Source organism: Clavelina lepadiformis, chromosome 4 (genome assembly GCF_947623445.1).
Source record: "Clavelina lepadiformis chromosome 4, kaClaLepa1.1, whole genome shotgun sequence".
NCBI lineage: Eukaryota > Metazoa > Chordata > Ascidiacea > Aplousobranchia > Clavelinidae > Clavelina > Clavelina lepadiformis.
Genome location: NC_135243.1, coordinates 17,553,076 through 17,570,905, shown reverse-complemented (window position 1 = coordinate 17,570,905; position 17,830 = coordinate 17,553,076). Strand labels below are relative to the sequence as shown.

The 17,830-nt window shown below is 34.9% G+C and overlaps 3 protein-coding genes across 3 annotated transcripts; 1 reads left to right on the top strand and 2 right to left on the bottom strand.

Moving 5' to 3' along the window:
- The first annotated feature begins 3,858 nt into the window (after positions 1–3,858).
- Positions 3,859–9,077, top strand: LOC143451875 (uncharacterized). Its single transcript, XM_076952634.1, has 4 exons — positions 3,859–4,020; positions 5,038–5,109; positions 5,263–5,361; positions 8,400–9,077. Exons 1-4 carry the CDS (start codon positions 3,931–3,933, stop codon positions 8,505–8,507), a joined length of 369 nt encoding a protein of 122 aa, XP_076808749.1. The 5' UTR covers positions 3,859–3,930; the 3' UTR covers positions 8,508–9,077.
- A 154-nt stretch (positions 9,078–9,231) lies between these two features.
- On the bottom strand, positions 9,232–16,295 carry LOC143451874 (putative nuclear transport factor 2). Its single transcript, XM_076952633.1, has 4 exons — positions 16,158–16,295; positions 16,013–16,084; positions 13,182–13,280; positions 9,232–9,835 (listed from the first exon to the last, which is right to left on the bottom strand). The coding sequence occupies exons 1-4, from the start codon at positions 16,242–16,244 to the stop codon at positions 9,725–9,727; spliced, it is 369 nt and encodes a 122-aa protein (XP_076808748.1). The 5' UTR covers positions 16,245–16,295; the 3' UTR covers positions 9,232–9,724.
- A 5-nt stretch (positions 16,296–16,300) lies between these two features.
- Positions 16,301–17,830, bottom strand: LOC143451873 (CXXC motif containing zinc binding protein-like). Its single transcript, XM_076952632.1, has one exon. It carries the CDS (start codon positions 17,754–17,756, stop codon positions 17,271–17,273), a length of 486 nt encoding a protein of 161 aa, XP_076808747.1. The 5' UTR covers positions 17,757–17,830; the 3' UTR covers positions 16,301–17,270.

The following is a 17,830-nucleotide window of genomic DNA, read 5'->3' as shown; positions in this document are numbered from 1 at the left end:
ATTTTCCGCTATACGTTTGGACAGTTAATTTATTTTTCTAAAAATCCTTTCTCAAATATGGTTCACCTTAACCGGTACTTATGGCAAAAAAATTAACACTCGTTTTAAAGAATTTCTGGCAACTGTTTTTATCCTTCAATGATAGATATACACATTTGGTTAATCAAACTTGTGGTCGGTATGGTAGCCACTCGCCATAGAAACATCAATTACAACGTTTGTTCATGAACGTCTGACGGTCAAAGCTGTATTACTTGTTGATAAAAAAGAACAACTTAAATTCAAAAAAATAGATTTTATAAAAATTATGTTCACACTGAACTGGACTGGTGTCAAACAGCTAGTTAGGTGAAGTCATCTTTACTTGCACACATGGCGCTTTGCTGTACAGTATTGAAATGAGATAATAATTCAGCTACTAAGCAAATTCAAGCAAATGTACTTGAGGAATATTAGGAAACGATATCGTTCGCATAAGAACTTCCAACTTTAGTTGGTTTTTGTATAATGACTGTGCCAGAAATTAGTTAATTGTAGGGTAGCCTATTGAACAAAGCAGGAATTCGGCTCGAGATAGTCAGTTTTCATACTTATCTGGCCCTTTGTGAAAAAACTTTGGTGACGCCTATTTTACACTACTGCATAATCAAAGACTTAAATATCGCCGATATCCCTACCAACAATAACACTATTTTTGATCGATTTGAATCAGATGCATTAAATGAATTTTAATCCGAGTCATGGTTAGCACCTTCAGTATGGTAATAGGCTACTAATAAATGTTGGCCTATGTGCGTTAGATTTCACGAATAAGCTATACCTATTATGTGTTTAGTGGCTGCGCTAGTTGCTACCAGCAATTATTACCTTAATTATTTTTGAGCACATTTTAAGCCTTTTCGATTTTGTCCCTTTTCCTGTTGATTGGCGCGTGCTGGTAGCAACTGTCTCGATTTTTCGTAACCAACGCGCTTTTGACGACAATTATCTATTTTTAACGTAACATCTCTTGTGTTTTGGCATCATTTCGTTAAGGTGAAGTATTTTGCTGGGTTCTCTTAATACCAGCACGTCGTCGACATTATGAAATGTTAATTAGGAACAACAAAATCATTTTCATTGCACACCTTTTTAATGTATTAAAGTTACGATATATCTTTTGTTATCGTATTGATTGCAGTGCACATTTTTCACCAACTCTTGTGTATCCAAATTAAACATTACGCCTGCTATGTTATAGCCAAACGACAAAGTGTAACCCATGTTTTTGTAATGAAAACGTTAAACATTATTATCCAGGATGCAGTAACACCATTGTCCATTACCGTCACTGCGTCACTATTACGTATTACCGTCATTATCCCTTACCGTTATTGTCATAATTATAATTTTCAGTTTCAGTGACGCTTTGTTGGAAAGTTAATAAATTAATAACACCAAATCCTGACGCCAGTTAATCCATTTTTTATCTCCCGCAACATCGATCCAATTAAGAGCATGCAAAACCAGTACCACTTTTGTATCATGAAATTCTGCATTCGCTTTTGAAATAGGGCTGAAAAATTTATTCAATTATTAGCCGCAATGGCAGCTAAAAGCTCTTAGACACTAAACATTTGGTAAGTCATTATCCTAAAATGTACATGTAGGAGAAAATTAGAAGTAATAGTTTTAGCAATCCATAGACTCGTGGAAATGTGCTGCTCTATTAATCATTTTAACGCTTGAATAATTTGTTTCCCCAATAAAATTGGTAGTCTAGCATGACATACATTGCCAATACAACAATTTCATCAGGCTTCTTGAGAATAAACAGTATAGTTTTACAGTACCTGCAATTAACAATGTTTAATTTCCATTTAGCGACTGTGGCAGCTAACGGCTAATGTCATCCTGCTAACGAAAATCAACTAAATTCCCAGCCCTATATCGAACACAGCTGCACTGTTCAACTGTACTGACCACTATTCAAGCCATTGCTCACTCTGTTTGTGACCGCATGTTTGCAATGGCATTGGGCCAACATTTGCAGGTGTGGTAAAAGAGGTTGGAAGATTACCAAAATTTGGAGGTATGTGTAGCTGGTGTTATAGAATGTTGATAAAAAATGTTAATACGAAACTATTCCAAACAGATTTTTAGACAGTCTACTTTGTCGGTTACGCAATTTGACCACTATATCCAACTTTTTAAAAACCAGTTAGGCATTTTAATCTATACTACTGACTGGTCGTGTGTTGGGACAAGTCTTTAGAAATAAATGAATTAAAGTCCGGAGTATAATTTATTACAATTTACCATTGAAGGTATATTCGAAAAGTCATTTTTTAAAACCTGCTGACAAAGCATCATACAGTATTACTATTGAGTTTAACCAAAAATTTACCTCGAAAGAGAAGGAGCCTTAGTTCGATAGCCAAGATAGGCTACCGCGCACCCCCACCACAACAAAATGCCGTTGGATTTTTTTTTATTCTGTAGAATGTCACGAACATATTTACTACCAGTAACAGCAAAATAACTTATTCCCGCTATGGATTTTTGCTTCATATCTAATGTTGTCTGTTTCGAGTCTTTTTTCGGTAAAGCGCCCCTTGAATAAGCTTACGGAGGTAAAATAAGCTTATGAAAGCAAGCGTATTCAACACGAAAAATAGAAAAGGCGAAAAAGCTTACACGCCAATCCAATATGATATCGAGAATTATTTTGAAATATGACATATCTGCTGCGAGCATACAAAGAAAGGGTGTAAATGCTGCATGAGACAAAAACGGAAGTTATAAGTATACGCATTACGCATCAGTTATCGTTTTTAATTCCGTTTTCCTGGATTTAGTTTTACAGTAAATAAAACATAACGGTTAATATAACCTATACGTACAGCTTGACTTTAGTATAGCATAATTCAAGAATTGGTCAAGATCATGAGCTCCGGCCAGCAAGTAACGACGTGGCAGCAGATGTAACCCCTGCAACTTATTCGGCAACATTTAAAATAGCCATCAAAATTGGACAATGAAATTCAGCATAGGTTTAACTTACAGGTCATAGGATTCAAAACTAACTTTTCTGACGAAATGAAAAGGTAACCGTAGTCAGTCGGGTTCAGTGTAAGTAACTGTAGCACGTGAATAGGCATGCTGTGCTAAAGTGGTTGATGTGTTAGCATGAAAAATATTTTTACAGCTAGCTACTTGCTATGGCTCAAGTCAATTTGACATCGATCAGAACATTGCTCCACCATGTTGTTTCTTTTTCGTAGGAAAATCTTAGTTTGGTTCCAAACAACCTAATTTTTGGTCCCATATAAATGGTACCCCTCAATTATCACAAAATGACGAAAAATTTGTGGGAAATGTAGTATTCGAGTTCGTCAGTAATCCTGCTGTATAAGTTCAAAACGTTTCTCGCTACCCGAAGTTGAAAATCAGCCCATCCAAAATAGTTGCTCAACTCCACTATTCCCCGATTCTTGTTCTAGTCTAGGCAATTATAACCATACTTTTTTACTACTGTAACAATTGTTTTAGCACTACAGTACGCTATGTAATGTTATTTTTATGCAATAACAGCAATAAGTAAACAAGTTAGCTGACTTCGAAGACTTTTTGTAAATAACCTAATAGGCCACTAATCTTCCAAAATCCAAATGATTTCAAAATTGTAAAGTGAAATATAACGTACAACATTTTGCCATGTCTACCTTTTAATAATATTGGGCATGATTTTGAAGCAACTTTTGTATAAATTGAATGAAAATAGGCAATTACGAATGAGCTTAAATTATTAATTCTAGCCTAATAGTCTTGCTATGATAACAAATTAATTATTGATTTTATGAAACATATTTTCAAGCATATAGGCTATCATGCGATTTACATTTCCATTTTATTGGATAGAATAATTGAAAAACTTTAATTTTGTCTATCATGGATCCAAATACCGTAGGACTAGAGTTTGTGAATCAATATTACACCGCAATGGAAGCAAAGAATGCACAACAGCTGCTCAGTTTTTACGTAAGTTGTTGCTTCTCAACGCGTTCAAAGAAAACGTTCTGTCTACTCACTTTATTGTGTAAACATTCTTGTTAAATACTTTATTTTTATGTTCACACAACTTCGACTAACCATTTTTTGGACCAATGTAGGCCTATATATTATATAAATATAGTGTAGGACCTATACTGTACTTATATTAGACATACATATGTAGTAGCTTATATCAAGTTATCAACCCTTCGAAATGTTTGAGGGAAAAGAAGGTTAACTGTAGATTTAAAAAAGATACGCAAAGAGTTAGATTTAGTGTTAGGCCTAGTTGAATTATAAGCTACGATAGACTAGACCCAAGGTGAAGTTATAGTAGCTTAAGTTATGTGAAGTGTATCATAACACAATACTCTACAATGTTAATCAATGCTAATCAAGCTTAAACAAACTTATAACGGAGATAACCTATAATAAAAGATTAAATAATAAACATATAATAAAATATTTCTAACTTCAAAAGAAAAAAGTTGGGTCTACTGCAGCCAGACAGACCTACCAATTTAAGATTGAAATAACGCACAAAACCACAAAAGTAATAAGGTGCGCTCCACGCTCTACGTGCAATCAGTGTGCCCGAAGCCCACCACCAAGACACTACATATTTTACACAAATACAATTACGTTAAAATTCACTACATTCATTACATAAAGATCACTAGACTACTTTGACCACTAAAGGTACAGTATAAGGTAGATCACATCACAATCACCTTATATGCACAAAAATAGATTACGGCTTGTCTCGCGTCCATCGAAAACTATAATTACGACATTGGCTAAAATGTTTCGGAAACTAACCACTCTTAGACACATATAGAACAGTTCAGCATAAGAATATATTGTAAATTTTAATTTCTTTAAAGTAAAAAGAATGCGTTGAACGCGCAAGTTTCATGCATACTCGAATCCTAGCTGCTGCAAAACAAAAAGAATTTTGTAATCTTTTATTGAACGGCCATTTAATGCACTGTATGTTCATTTTAGCTTGAGGATTCAAGATTAACATGGGAAGACGACGAATGTCAAGGAAAGGCACAAATTTGGAAAAATATTCAAGTATTAATCTGAGTTATTATAATTTTTGTAAAACGTAATCTTATTTACAATAACCCTAGCCGCTTACTTGTGATTCGCATTTACTGAAATTAATGCCTTAGAGCCCAATGAATTCTGATTTGTTCTCGTAACTCTAATATTTTATTTTCCCAGAAATTTATTTCTATGAACATCAGATTTGTTAGGAATAAAGTGGTTTGCCATTACATACCCGGAGCTGGTTTTCTTGTGAACGTATTTGGGGCTATGAAGGTTTGTAAGTAAAGTTTTTGTTTCTACCAGTTAGCACTGGAAAAATATTGTTTTGCTCATGCTTCGCGGGCAAATGGCTGTTAGCTATTAATCCCAAAGCTATCCCAAGAAGGAGTGTATAAAATTTATAAGTCTAGGTATGAATGAATGGGTATAGGGAAAAATTGAAAGTTGCCCATGAAGGGACAATTCGATAATTTCTTTTAATCACAAGGTGGCATAAAATTGTTGTTTGTTTTAAGTCCATTAAATTGCCACCTTCCGTTTGACATACGAACAAAAAACTAGCTTAATCTGAGTTTTGAGCTATTCTAAGCGAAAGAAAAAAGAACCAAAATTTTAAATTCTGCCAGGGTTTTGCTGCTCCATAACTAGGTTTTAGTTCGACATTGCAATTGACTTTCCGGTGCTAACAGTCAAAGAAATTAGTTAATACGTGATATCTTAAAACTTGACAGACTTAGCTGTTTGTCATTCAAAAACGGTTGATTGACAGTGTAATGGCTTTCTAAGATGGGTCACATTGTCCCGACTTGGGGTACAGGCCTACTAGTGGTGTATTTAAACCTCCATGGTGTTGAGACTGATTTCTATGTTCTTGTGACGTTTGGTTTGGTTCAAAACGTTTGTATGCATTTGTACCAGGTGATACAAATTTATCAAAGTCTAATATGATACGAACGAAAAAAATACAAAACACGTAGGTTTACGTAAAACAAACACGACGTTCCTTCTATTCAGGAAAATATTGCATGGAAAATTTGTTTATCCACAAAGTATGACGCGATTATCAAAATTTAAAAGTCAATTTGAAAAGGACAGTAGGACAACGCAACGCTTTGGAAGTATTATCAAATAAAAACATACTCAAAATTAGTTCGAAGGCGTTCTACACCTGAAATGGAAACAAGACACTATGACGTTGTGGCTTATACTCCCCGTAAAATTTAAAAAAGCTTGCCCGCCATAATTTGCCGAGGAAAAAAATTTCTTTTTGTGCTTAACAACCATAAACGCTGGAAAGAAATGGCCGCTCAGATTTTTACAAAATCGTCTTTTGTTGTTTGTTTGGTCAATCAATCAATCAATCATTCAATTTGTTCGTTTGACAGTTAAAGCGAGGGGCAAGTCTAGAAACAAGTTGATATTATACGAAACAACATTGTTAATGGAATATTTTGGTAAGATATTTTTCAATAATGATTCGTGGTTAGGTAGTTACCTGCAACAGATTAGTCAAGTTGCTATGGTCAGCCGTCTGTGTCAGATTTCGCTTCTTTGAACGCGTTCGTAAATTGCGAACGCGATCACAGTTTATGAACGCGTAAGTATCATATTTTGCCTGGCCGAAAGGTTCATAACCACGTGTTCATAAGTTCCATGCACGCTAAACTATCGTGTAAAAAAACATAGCTCTGTTGGCCGAACGGGTCATTATTATAGCAAAATTGTGAACGCGTAATTGTGATGACTTCGTAATTCGTGTACACGTTGACAAAAGCACACGTTTCCAAATTGTCAATACGATAGCAATTTACAAGCTTGTATAGGTGAGCCAATAGTGACCTGTTTGGCCAACAGAGCTATTTTTACACGATAATTCAGCGTGAAAGCAATTTGTGAACGCGTATGTAATTTACCAACACGTTATTATCACCCTTTCGGCCAAGCAAAATATTTAGGAAGGCGTTGAAAGAAGCGAATTCTAACACATACGGCTTATCATAAGTTACTTGACAACATGATGCTGCTTTTCTTGCGCGATAGTCAACTGAAGTCAGAAGTGTTAGTCATAAGAGTTTAGCCTATGTCCAATTAGCCATCATGTGAAGAAATTAGCAACGTGAAGCATCGTAATTGAATAAATTAGGATTGTTTTTAACATAAAGAATCAGGTAACCCAATCATTTATGTCGGTGAAGTTACAGTTTCCTTTGGACCACATAAGAGTCTATGTCATAGACTATATCCATCAAACCGCTATCGTACTGGTTGCCGTAGTTGGGCTATATGCTGTCACCTATCAAACTATTTGCAATTAGAACAATCTATACAGCTGTAACTGATAGCCTACATACGTGATATTCAGTTAGTACTGCTAAATTGATTAATGTTGTCGGTTATCACGTATGACATCACAAGAGCCTCCATCTACGTCACAATTAACGTAAATTTTGCTTATAATTACCTAACCAAAAATTATTTTTCGAAATTATTTTTCCAGAATATTCAGTGAATAGTGTTCTTTCATATATGATCAAGTTGTTTTTGGATTTTCCCCTCACTTTTTAAGCGTTGCAAAAATCAATTCAAATTTTGTTTTAAAGTAAAACAATTTTATTTCAACGGCAAGCTTTCTAAGATTAGGCTATGGCTTAAATAAGTTTTTACTGTTAAAGACATATATGTATTGTCCCATCTTGGTTATCCAAGATAGAAAAAATAGTTATTTTCATTTGATAATCGCTCAAAAAATAACAAGAAACGTCTTTGAAACTCATCTGTTCAATTTCAAGCAATGTCATACCTAATATCATCCGATTAAAAATACGGCAAAGCATATCATTTTGAGTGAGAGCAGTTTTTCCTAAAAGTATCCCATCATGAGTGACATTTCCCAAAAGAGTTTGGTGAACTATACGTTATTGTTCAACTTATAATTATTGTATTTTCATGTTCTTTAAATCTTTTTGAATATTTGTTTTAAATTACTTTTCAATCCGTCTAAAAAAGTAAACCTGCATTTCTCTAGACTGGGAATTGTATTTTAAATTAATCCAAGCTTGTGTGGCTTGTCTAGATTCTTTAAACTCATTATTTTTGTTTGCAAATGACAGTTTGTATCTTAACTATACGTACAGCAAACAGTATCAGGTTATAATCAATTCTCAACCAAATAGAGGTCGTCACCCGGTCCTTCGTTGAAGGCATTTTTAGTAGTTTTGTGTAATATTTTACTTTTATAATCGCTTCCACCGGCCTTATAAGCCACCGATATTTTTCTAGAACTAGAAATCTTATCTGGAACTTATTTACAGGTGAATGAAGATTCAAACAGGTATTCACAAACCTTCGTGTTATGCCAGAGGGGTAATTCACTGTTTGTAACCAACGAAATTTTCACAGTTATCTTACAACAGCGTTAAAATGTACAAGTTAAGCTAACATACCAGCAGCATGCCGTTTATTTCTTCTGTATGTTTAGTTTGTTTACTTCACTCTCTATATACTTAAAGCCCGTGTATATTCGTATCACCTGTATTAAGTATTTCAGTCAATTTATGCTAATTAAACAGACGTGTGCATTGCTTGCAACGTAATGAATCAGTGGAAAACAATGAATGTGGAAATATTATGTCAAGGCTAAGATATTTGAAATGTTGTCGAAAAAAAGCTATAGAAAGTATACACTGATAGTCTTACTCAAAGACATTAGCCCCGCGCGAAATTCAATTTCGTTATATTTTGGTCACTTGGCTGTTTTGTTTTTGTAGAATTACTGTAGCCTAATTGCACGTTTTCAGGGACAATAAACGTCAGTTACATAAAATATACATCGTTTGTTATTAGATGGATAAAAAGCGGTCAATTAAATACCAAGTTATCACTTGTACTTCCGCCAAACGTGGTTTGAACAAATGTCTGTTATGCTGTTGATATAAGTATGTTTAGAAATTCTGGTACATTATTAAGATTTTTTATGACTATTTCTAAGTTTCGACCAAGAACTAACAAATACAAAATATTCAAGTCCTAAATACAAGTGCAAGGTAATATGCGCATATGTACAAGCTTGCCTTTTCAGAACCTGGTCATCCTACAGCCAACCTCACTATCAACTGATGTTGGGTGATCAACTACACATTGCAATAATCACAAGGGTAATAAATATTTGTTTTGCTTCTGGAAGCTACGCTCGAGTTTATAAAGCTTTCACAGATAACGTTGGTCTTGTTGAAATATCGATTGCAAATCATATGATGCACATGATAACACGGTGAGCTTTGCTGTTACATAACATAAGCAAAAAATTGAATACAACCTTGTAAAAACAACGTTCTTCATTACATATGTAAATTTAGTATACCAATGTTTAGAAAGTACATAAACGTGACGACACTTAGTTCGCACGTTTGTACCATTTTAAAATTACAGTATCAGCAGCCAAGGATATTGGAAAAACTTCAATTGAAGCACATCCACCACGTTTTCACCTGCTCAATTGTTTTGCTCAAGTAGTTCTGGCAGGCGTTAAAGTGATGTGCACATAAATGGATTAGGATAGGAAATATGCCAAAGCTCATGCTTATAGTCAAATATTTCACGACTGCTGGCAGAAGATGATTTCTCCATAAAGAATTTGTTAGTTGTTGTGCAAAATAACCCTGAAAACCTCGTTTGCAATAAATATGCTTCCTGAACCTTGGCGTAAGACAAAAGTTTGGGTAAAGCTGTTTGGAGGGTCATCATCTGTCTGTAAAAAAAGCAAGGTTACTCTTAGCAACCGGAAATACTTTTTGTAGGAAGCTGTTTCAATCTTTACAGTAAAAAACTGTATTTTGACTACACAGAAAACGTTTATCACTACAATATGAACTAATATTGACTACTGTGAAGGCTTCCAATACGCGGGAACATAACCACTGGCTTATATTGCTGTATAGGGCGGCGATGGCATGGCAACCTATCTAGCTATGTGAGTACATGCCATTAACACAAATAACAATCGAGCCGAGTTAACGCGTGATTTTACGCTTGCTTTCTGTTAAATGTGTTTCACAAAGTTATACATGTAATTGCCCCTTTTTTCACACATGGCCACATGAGGCGTGCATTTTTCTACACCTTGCAAATGTTGATAGGCGAAAATTAAAAAAACTTTATGATCAATGAGCACATCTTTATTTAGTTTTCAATTTGTAGCTTATTTTGTCGATTATGAGATCTTTCGAAGGTCTTTGTGGTTAAGTATTTTTAGGTATACCTGGCGTATTAACCACTTCAACGTTTTTCACAGACCACGTTTTCAGGTACTTAAACGTCATCTAACTTTTGCGCGTTGAAGTTTGTTTGCGCTGCTAAAAAGTTTCCTGTATGTTAGTAAATGCATGCAAATTGCAAAACAAAACGCTTAAGAGGTGTCTAATTTTACAAATTTTTCTTCGGCATTACCTAGACGACAGTTTTAAATGGCAGGTGTTTGGCATTAGGGCTGACAACGTTGGGCAAAGCTGCGGTCGGAAAATAAGGGACCAGCCACTTTCCCGGGTTACACAATCCCGAAAAACATTAGCGTGGCCAACTTCAATCTCGTTTAAACAGAGTTCTAATCCGACTATATTAAATTATGAAACTTTAAAATACCGTAACGACTTGAAACAAATCTGCAAGCTACCCAGCAACTAAAAAGCGAAGTATTAGGAGGGGGAGGTTACAATCAAAAAGGAATTTTGTTATCAGGGATTTTCTTGTCTTTCATTTTATTTCAAATGTATTGTATACATTCGGCGGTAGCATTATGTTTTTGGTTGGTTATTACAATTTTGAGATAGTGTCAAGCGCGGAAGTGTCCATTATGAAAAGTGTTATACGGGAAAGCGTTGTAGACCTGAGAAAGAATTGAACTTTGCACTGTATCCACCCACCTGTAAATCAGTTGTGGACAGTGTGCCAAAATTGCAGGTCAAGTAAATTGCGTAAGCACAGGTAGTACAGTACGATAAATCACCAGATCAGAGTTGTCAACGGACCTTATATTGTTTAACCGAAAATTTTATTTGAAGGCCGTATAAGACCTGAAAGTTAAATTCACTGAATGAATCAAAATCAACTTTTGATGTTATTCTTAGACTGGCAGCCACTAAGTAGCAGTTTGCTTTTTGCAGGAGATTTTTAGCACTACATTCTTGTAAAGAAAGTGAAATTACGATGCAAACTTGGCAGAGTGAGTATAAATTCGGGCACGAATTTTTTTCTAATTCATGCCCGAACCGGACCCGAAAACCCCGGTCCCACTTACATTTCTGAACCAGATAAACATGAGGTAAAATGCGACTTTTTAGCAGCGCATATACTTACTTCGCTTTTAGTGACGTGGCAATTTCTTATGCTGCGCAGTGTTGTCGCCTTATAATTTCTATAACGGTTGTAAACAATCGAACATAACGTCTGAGTGCCATAAGAAACAACACGTTTTATTCTCAAGCGTGTTCGCCTTTTCATTACCTTTATGCATTGCGTTGTGTCTGTCTTTTTTTTGAATTCTCAACGATATGAGCAATTGAAACGTTCAACTGAAATATTTAACCGTATTCTCGCCGTGGCATTGTTAAATTTAAAACAATCGTTTTATACGAGGTCGAAAACTTAACCGAGCAAGACACTTTAAAGTCGCATTAAGTAAACCATCATATGGTATCTTAATCTTTTCCTAAAAGACATTACTTAAACAATGTGGTCACAATGACTTTCATCGGTATTCACAACGGTGCCAAACCTAAAAATGTAAGTATACCTTAAAAAGAAATTATGCGACAGTGTATGGCAGATTGTAAAAGATTCGGTCAGAAACAGAATGATTTCGGCCGAATCATGCAATCTAGTAATGCAGGTATAGGTATCGTAAACAAAACAGTGCCTATAAATGGCGGCTTATATAATTAAGGAAATACGAAAGTTGAACTAACGAATAGACTACTTAGTTTTACCTTGCAACAAAAAGGTACATGACATATTTAGATTTCCTGTAACGTGCAAAAACAGTCATATCCGCTGTTTTACAGTTTTACGTCAATTAAAGAATTTTCCAGCAGGTTTTGATACGTATCTTAACTATTCAGATTTCGAACCGAACTGAAAATCGAATTTGGATACTTTTACCCGGATTCGGTCTTCCGAAATTTCGGTGCATCTCTAATTTTGTTACCGTACGAGTAGGATTTGGGTTACTCAAGGTCAAGCTCGCATGTGACGTCATACCCGGTTTCGCGTGTATTGCGGCTTGAAACATAGCAGAAGTTTTTAAAAACTTTTTCTTTAAAAAACAATTGTAAATCGCTTTGGTTTTCTTTTTTGTATGTGACAGTCACAGAGTCACTGATGTTATTTACTTCGTAGTGTGAAGAATAAGATTGTATCTCAATCGAATTTCTAAATGGGATGCTTGGCGTGAATAGAAAAACCAGTAGCAAAACACAATAGTATAAGGTGCGAAGTGGTTACAAGTACTGTAACAGTATAAACTTTCAATATCTCCTGTCTGACACCAACGGGAAGCGCGATTCACTACTCGCCTGCCAAAAATCACATGACCAGGCCTAAATAAAATAACCTGCTTGTATCGTTAGCTGCTGTGTAATCTCCTAGTGAAAGCAGTTTTCCCCGATTCTACCCAAATTCGTGTTTGTGACAAAACAATCGTATCTTGCCTGAATTGGTGCAACGCCTTGGCCGACGCTCTAGCCTACAGTTTACGTTGCCTTGTGGCAAAAACCACTGTATCAACAAGACTTACGCCGTAGGTTAAAATTGTATTTCTTCAGAGTTCAGATGTATCAACGAAATATTTTACTCATGTGAGCAACGGGGTGGCCGCCACCCTGTTGCAGCGATCTTGTAGCAACGGTCTTGCGGTGGCCACCCCATACGTCAGCGCCTATGTGCGGAAGCGAGTCACCAAAGCCATGTAACAATCAATATTTGACAATGAGATGTACCTTTGTAACCAACACTTTGGTAATTTATGTCGTTAAAATGAGGTTTTATTTGTAATAATATACAGTAGATATAATCAAAAATAGAAACAAGACTTTTACACATACCTTCAACCGACCAGTGACAACTACTAGAACACTATCAGACGATATCATCTGATGATCTACAGAGGTGATGTCATGTTGAATTTTCTGATATGTAAGAGCCTAAAACCATATATTTACGTTGAACATAAGGAAGCTAGAAATCAATCCATATTTCTCAGACTATGGTGGTCTTTAAACAACAAGATTGTCCTATATCCCAAAGTTTTCCAAGTTAAAGATATTATGGAGCCTTGAAACCTAATGATGTTTTGGTATATACACATTCTTGTGTGATGGTCTACATCTAAAGCAACTTTTTTTGTCCTTTTTATATATCTCATTGATATCAAAGTGCCCTAAGTCCAAAAAAAAAGTTTCGAGAATAACAGCTTTAAAAGTTTTTCAATGAAGATATCTGCAAAACGTTGAGTTTCCAAAACTTTTAATCTTTCCTGAAAGATCTTTCAGACACATGTAGCTAAACAGTTTTAGCGCATGCATGAGTTTAACCCTGTTATAGGAGTGAATATATCTTTTTTCACCCATGTTTTGAACATAGGGGTGTTTAGTTTTAAGTACATTCTTTGTTCTTTTTTTACTTAAAAAAGCAATGTCAAATTTTTATTGAACTTTAGCTGAAGTTTTAAAGTGTCTTGTGATGATCGGCTAATTGTTTTTATGAATACAAAACAATTACAGATGGTAGGCTAATTTTTAATTTGTAATCATTTCCATATAACGTTTACATAACTTATTAAGAGTCAGAAAGCTTTAACAATTCCTTCTTTGCCTGAAAACTCAGGTATTTATAAAAAAATTTTGCTTAAAGCCTGCAATTAGTTATGGACATAAGGTTGTTTGACTTCAAGAAATAATAAAAATCTGCTGAGTGTTATGTCCAGGACTTAAGGTTGTTTAGTAATAAACATTTACGAAAAAGATGGATATAAAGTTTCAATGTTTCAGATAATAGTTTAGCTTCAATGCGACGATAGGTATGATGATTTTTTCTGGCATCAGAAAATGGCCAATTGACTACACGTCACATGATTTCATGCTTGTACCATCACAAAACATTTATACGAAAAGTATGGAAAAATCTCTAAAAGACTGAATGAGTTGACTAGGCATTAACTATCCCTTAGGCTACCACTGACCACAACAGAACTACAGTAGAGTCTACTTAACACAATCGTGAATAATAATATGAGTATGACCAGTTGCGTTTTATGATCATTTCAGGATGATTCCAAACGTTGCTATAAAAGATTCTCTCTTAGATTATGCATTTTCTTTTTAACCCATAATTTTTTTCCAGTTATGGACTGCGACGATAAGTTTCACCCTTTCATCCATATAAATCTGTGACAAAATTAGCTGTTTTCTATCCTGTGATGTGAACGCTCATAAGCCCAATTTTATTTGATTAAGGCTCCAAATTACACATTACACCTGCTTTTTGTGAAGTGCACTGTGTATCTTATACTAATTAGAGGCTAGCTATTTCAGATTTTGTTACCATGGTAAGTAGTATCATACACTGGTAGAGTAGAAGTGAGAAATTTGGATCTCAAATAGAAAGTTATCGTGGGCGGGCCAATAAGAACATATAAAATTTTTACTGAGGACTCCCTTGCATAAAATTATGAATAAGAAATTGTCTCAAAGAACAGCAGCTAAACATTGTAGCATTCGAAGGAGTGTTCAGAAATACAAGCACACAAAGAAGGTTGGAAGACCGCCAGCGTTGAGTGAAGTTGTGGAGCAAAGATTTTAAGCTCATGATGACTGATGTTCAGCATGATGACTAAGTAGCAGCTGTGAATGAGCAGCAATGGCTAGTAGCAAAGGTAAACCAAAGTGAAAGAAATCAAAGTGTAGCAGTAGTTAACTTAAATCATATGGAATCAAAAGGAGAAAATAAATTCATTTCGCCAAACAAGCACGATTTATTAATGCACACAGTGCAGCACAATTATTAGAACCACGCACGAATATCTTTTGTAAAATAAAACCACCCAAACCTGTTTCTTCAAGGTTTCTGGGAGCACAAAAAGATGAAAAAGGCATATTTTTTTTAACTTCATTCGAATGTGTAATTGGTAACCAGCTTGCTTAATATATTCTGTACATTATTTGCTAAAGTGTTTGCAGCTCACCATTTCTTTTTGACCAGTTGTGTGTTGGTTTATGTAAAACTGTTGTTTGGTGTTTGACTCTTTATGGTCTCCTACCTGCTGTATTTAGTAGTTCATGTATAAGCATGGTTAAAGGGTTTATGTAAGAATAAAAGAATCATAAATTTAGCCATCCCTTCAAAATATAAACGAAACACAAGGCTTTTATACATTGGGTCAAAGTTAGGATCTTGACCACTTTTTGTCAATAAACAAACCAAGGTCATGACCTTGGTTCTGCTTGAACATTATAACCTACTTAATCCCGTAATACAGTAAATAAAACAATCTGCATCGAAACCTGTACAAAGTTAATATAAAAAACACAAAAAAACGGGCTTAAGTATGGTGCATCTACGAACAAACAAATATCTACCAACAAAAATCTGGTACTGTATAGTGTACACTCTTGCACGTACAATACACCCAATCGATAACCGCTGGTTTATGGCACAAACAAATGAATGCAAGGTTAACAAACTACAACCACCGCTTTACACAAAAAATACACACAGACTTTGTTTCAAATGTCTATAAGTATACGGAAAGCAACCAAAGCTCACTTTTAAACAGGGATCATCATGCACATGCTATAGTATGTATATGTATATATTAATATATATATATATATGTAACATATACATCTTAAAACTAAAAAGCAGGTTCTTGACTCACTAAAATTTTTTCCATTATTTGGTTTCTTCCTCGACATTCTGAAGTTTCCAGTGTAAGTACAGATTCATCTCCCTAAAATATGACTAAGTATTATAGACTACAATTATACCATAGTAAAGCTTTGTGTGTCACAGTAAAAACTTACATAGAGGCCCATTAGACCTTCTCTGTTTGATGCCATTGTTGTGTAATAATGCTGCACAAAAGCTTTGCTTATCTCCTCGGCAGTCATGCTGGCAGTGGCCAAAGCGAAAATTAAAAAAAAACTTCTTTGATAAACTACGTAAACTATGTATAATGCACTTGTCAGTAAGAAAAATAGTTAATGCATAAAAAACTGAGAATCGAGTCTTTGATCAGCAATTGATAATGAATAAAATTACAACAAAATTCACAACTTTTGTTAACGTTTTTAATATCTTAACATTTAGGTTAAATTTTATGAAGTCGCACTGAACAAATAAAATTTAATCAAAGACCAACTAACGGCTTAGAATTTTCACAACAACTTATAGCAATGCCAAAGTGGGTAGCAGAGCGTATAAAGTGAACAACACAACATTTTTAACAAACAAAGGATACAATATGTTTTTAAACGACAAAGGTGTTATAGTAATTAAAACTACATTTGCTGAAAAGCAAGCTACCAGATTAACAGTTTAGATTAGGGTTGCCCAAGGTTTTCAGTGTTTGGACTACACTGAAAACCTTGGGCTTAAAACTTATCATGGTAACTGCCTTTGTGGGCCACAAACAGTTACGTTCAAATTGTTTATCCTAAAGTTTCTCATTGAAACCCTTGATTTGTCAAATTGGCTATATATACTATTTGTTTTCTTGCTTTTTGGCAATTCAAACTTAGAAACCTGATTGAAATAACCACCAATCGTTTCACACAATTAGATTTAATTACATTAAGTCATCAACCCTGATTGCAAGACTGGTTCAGGGTGAAAAAACTTTTTGTGCAGCCCTAGTTTAGACAAATATTCAGCATGGCACCATTTGAATGACGTTATATAATAGAAATTAGCAGATTATGAAAAGTAACCCTGATTTTGCCACAGTTAACTTAAGAAATAACACAATCAATATACATTTTTGCAAGTATTGCATTGCCAAGATATATACCATTGGCGGATGGTAAGGGCCGAAATTATTATATATAGTAGCATATGGTACTAGCATGTATGATGATGAAATGACACGAACATTCTTTGAGATTGATTGCACGTATGTAAAGTTGCAAATGGCACATTTACTTCTTTAATTTTACAAATTTATAAGTTAATTCAGTAATGCTGACTGACTGATTTCCTTTTTCATCATAGTCATACCATTCTTTCTCAGATAAATCAACATCTTCAAACAAAGTGTTAAAACAAGATGTCACAACCCAGCCACTACGTATATCAAACTCTTTAGGCTCTAGTCCACGACATTCAAAAGCCACCACCGGTGCATATTGACCACTAGTATCCACAGTGTACGATTTCACATGTTCATTTAAAATATCAAGGTGGTTCTCTCGCCCACACATTTTACACTTCTGCACCATACTTGCTGAACCACGACCTCCTTTCGTTTCCGTGCTTTCAGAAAGTGAAACATATTGCCAAGACGAAGATACTTCACCACAGCTAGAACATTTTAACTTCAAATACCAACGAAATTCCTCGCCAACAGCCTGCAACGATGACACATTTTCTAGAAATGCATTTATTTCCAATGCTATCTTCACCATTGTTAATTACCAAATCAGCATTTCTGAAACAATATGTCAAGTAGTATAAGGACTGGCCTTGAAATGTATCTGTG

Excerpts from the sequence above, each read along its gene's own strand:
- LOC143451874 (XM_076952633.1), bottom strand. The coding sequence starts at position 16,244 with ATGACTGCCGAGGAGATAAGCAAAGCTTTTGTGCAGCATTATTACACA. Across the intron at positions 16,085-16,157 it reads AAGGTCTAATGGGCCTCTAT|GGAGATGAATCTGTACTTAC; the intron begins GTAAGTTTTTAC and ends GTCATATTTTAG. Across the intron at positions 13,281-16,012 it reads AAATAATGGAAAAAATTTTA|GCTCTTACATATCAGAAAAT; the intron begins GTGAGTCAAGAA and ends ATATGGTTTTAG.
- LOC143451875 (XM_076952634.1), top strand. The coding sequence starts at position 3,931 with ATGGATCCAAATACCGTAGGACTAGAGTTTGTGAATCAATATTACACC. Across the intron at positions 5,110-5,262 it reads AAATTTGGAAAAATATTCAA|AAATTTATTTCTATGAACAT; the intron begins GTATTAATCTGA and ends TTATTTTCCCAG. Across the intron at positions 5,362-8,399 it reads ACGTATTTGGGGCTATGAAG|GTGAATGAAGATTCAAACAG; the intron begins GTTTGTAAGTAA and ends ACTTATTTACAG.
- LOC143451873 (XM_076952632.1), bottom strand. The coding sequence starts at position 17,756 with ATGGTGAAGATAGCATTGGAAATAAATGCATTTCTAGAAAATGTGTCA.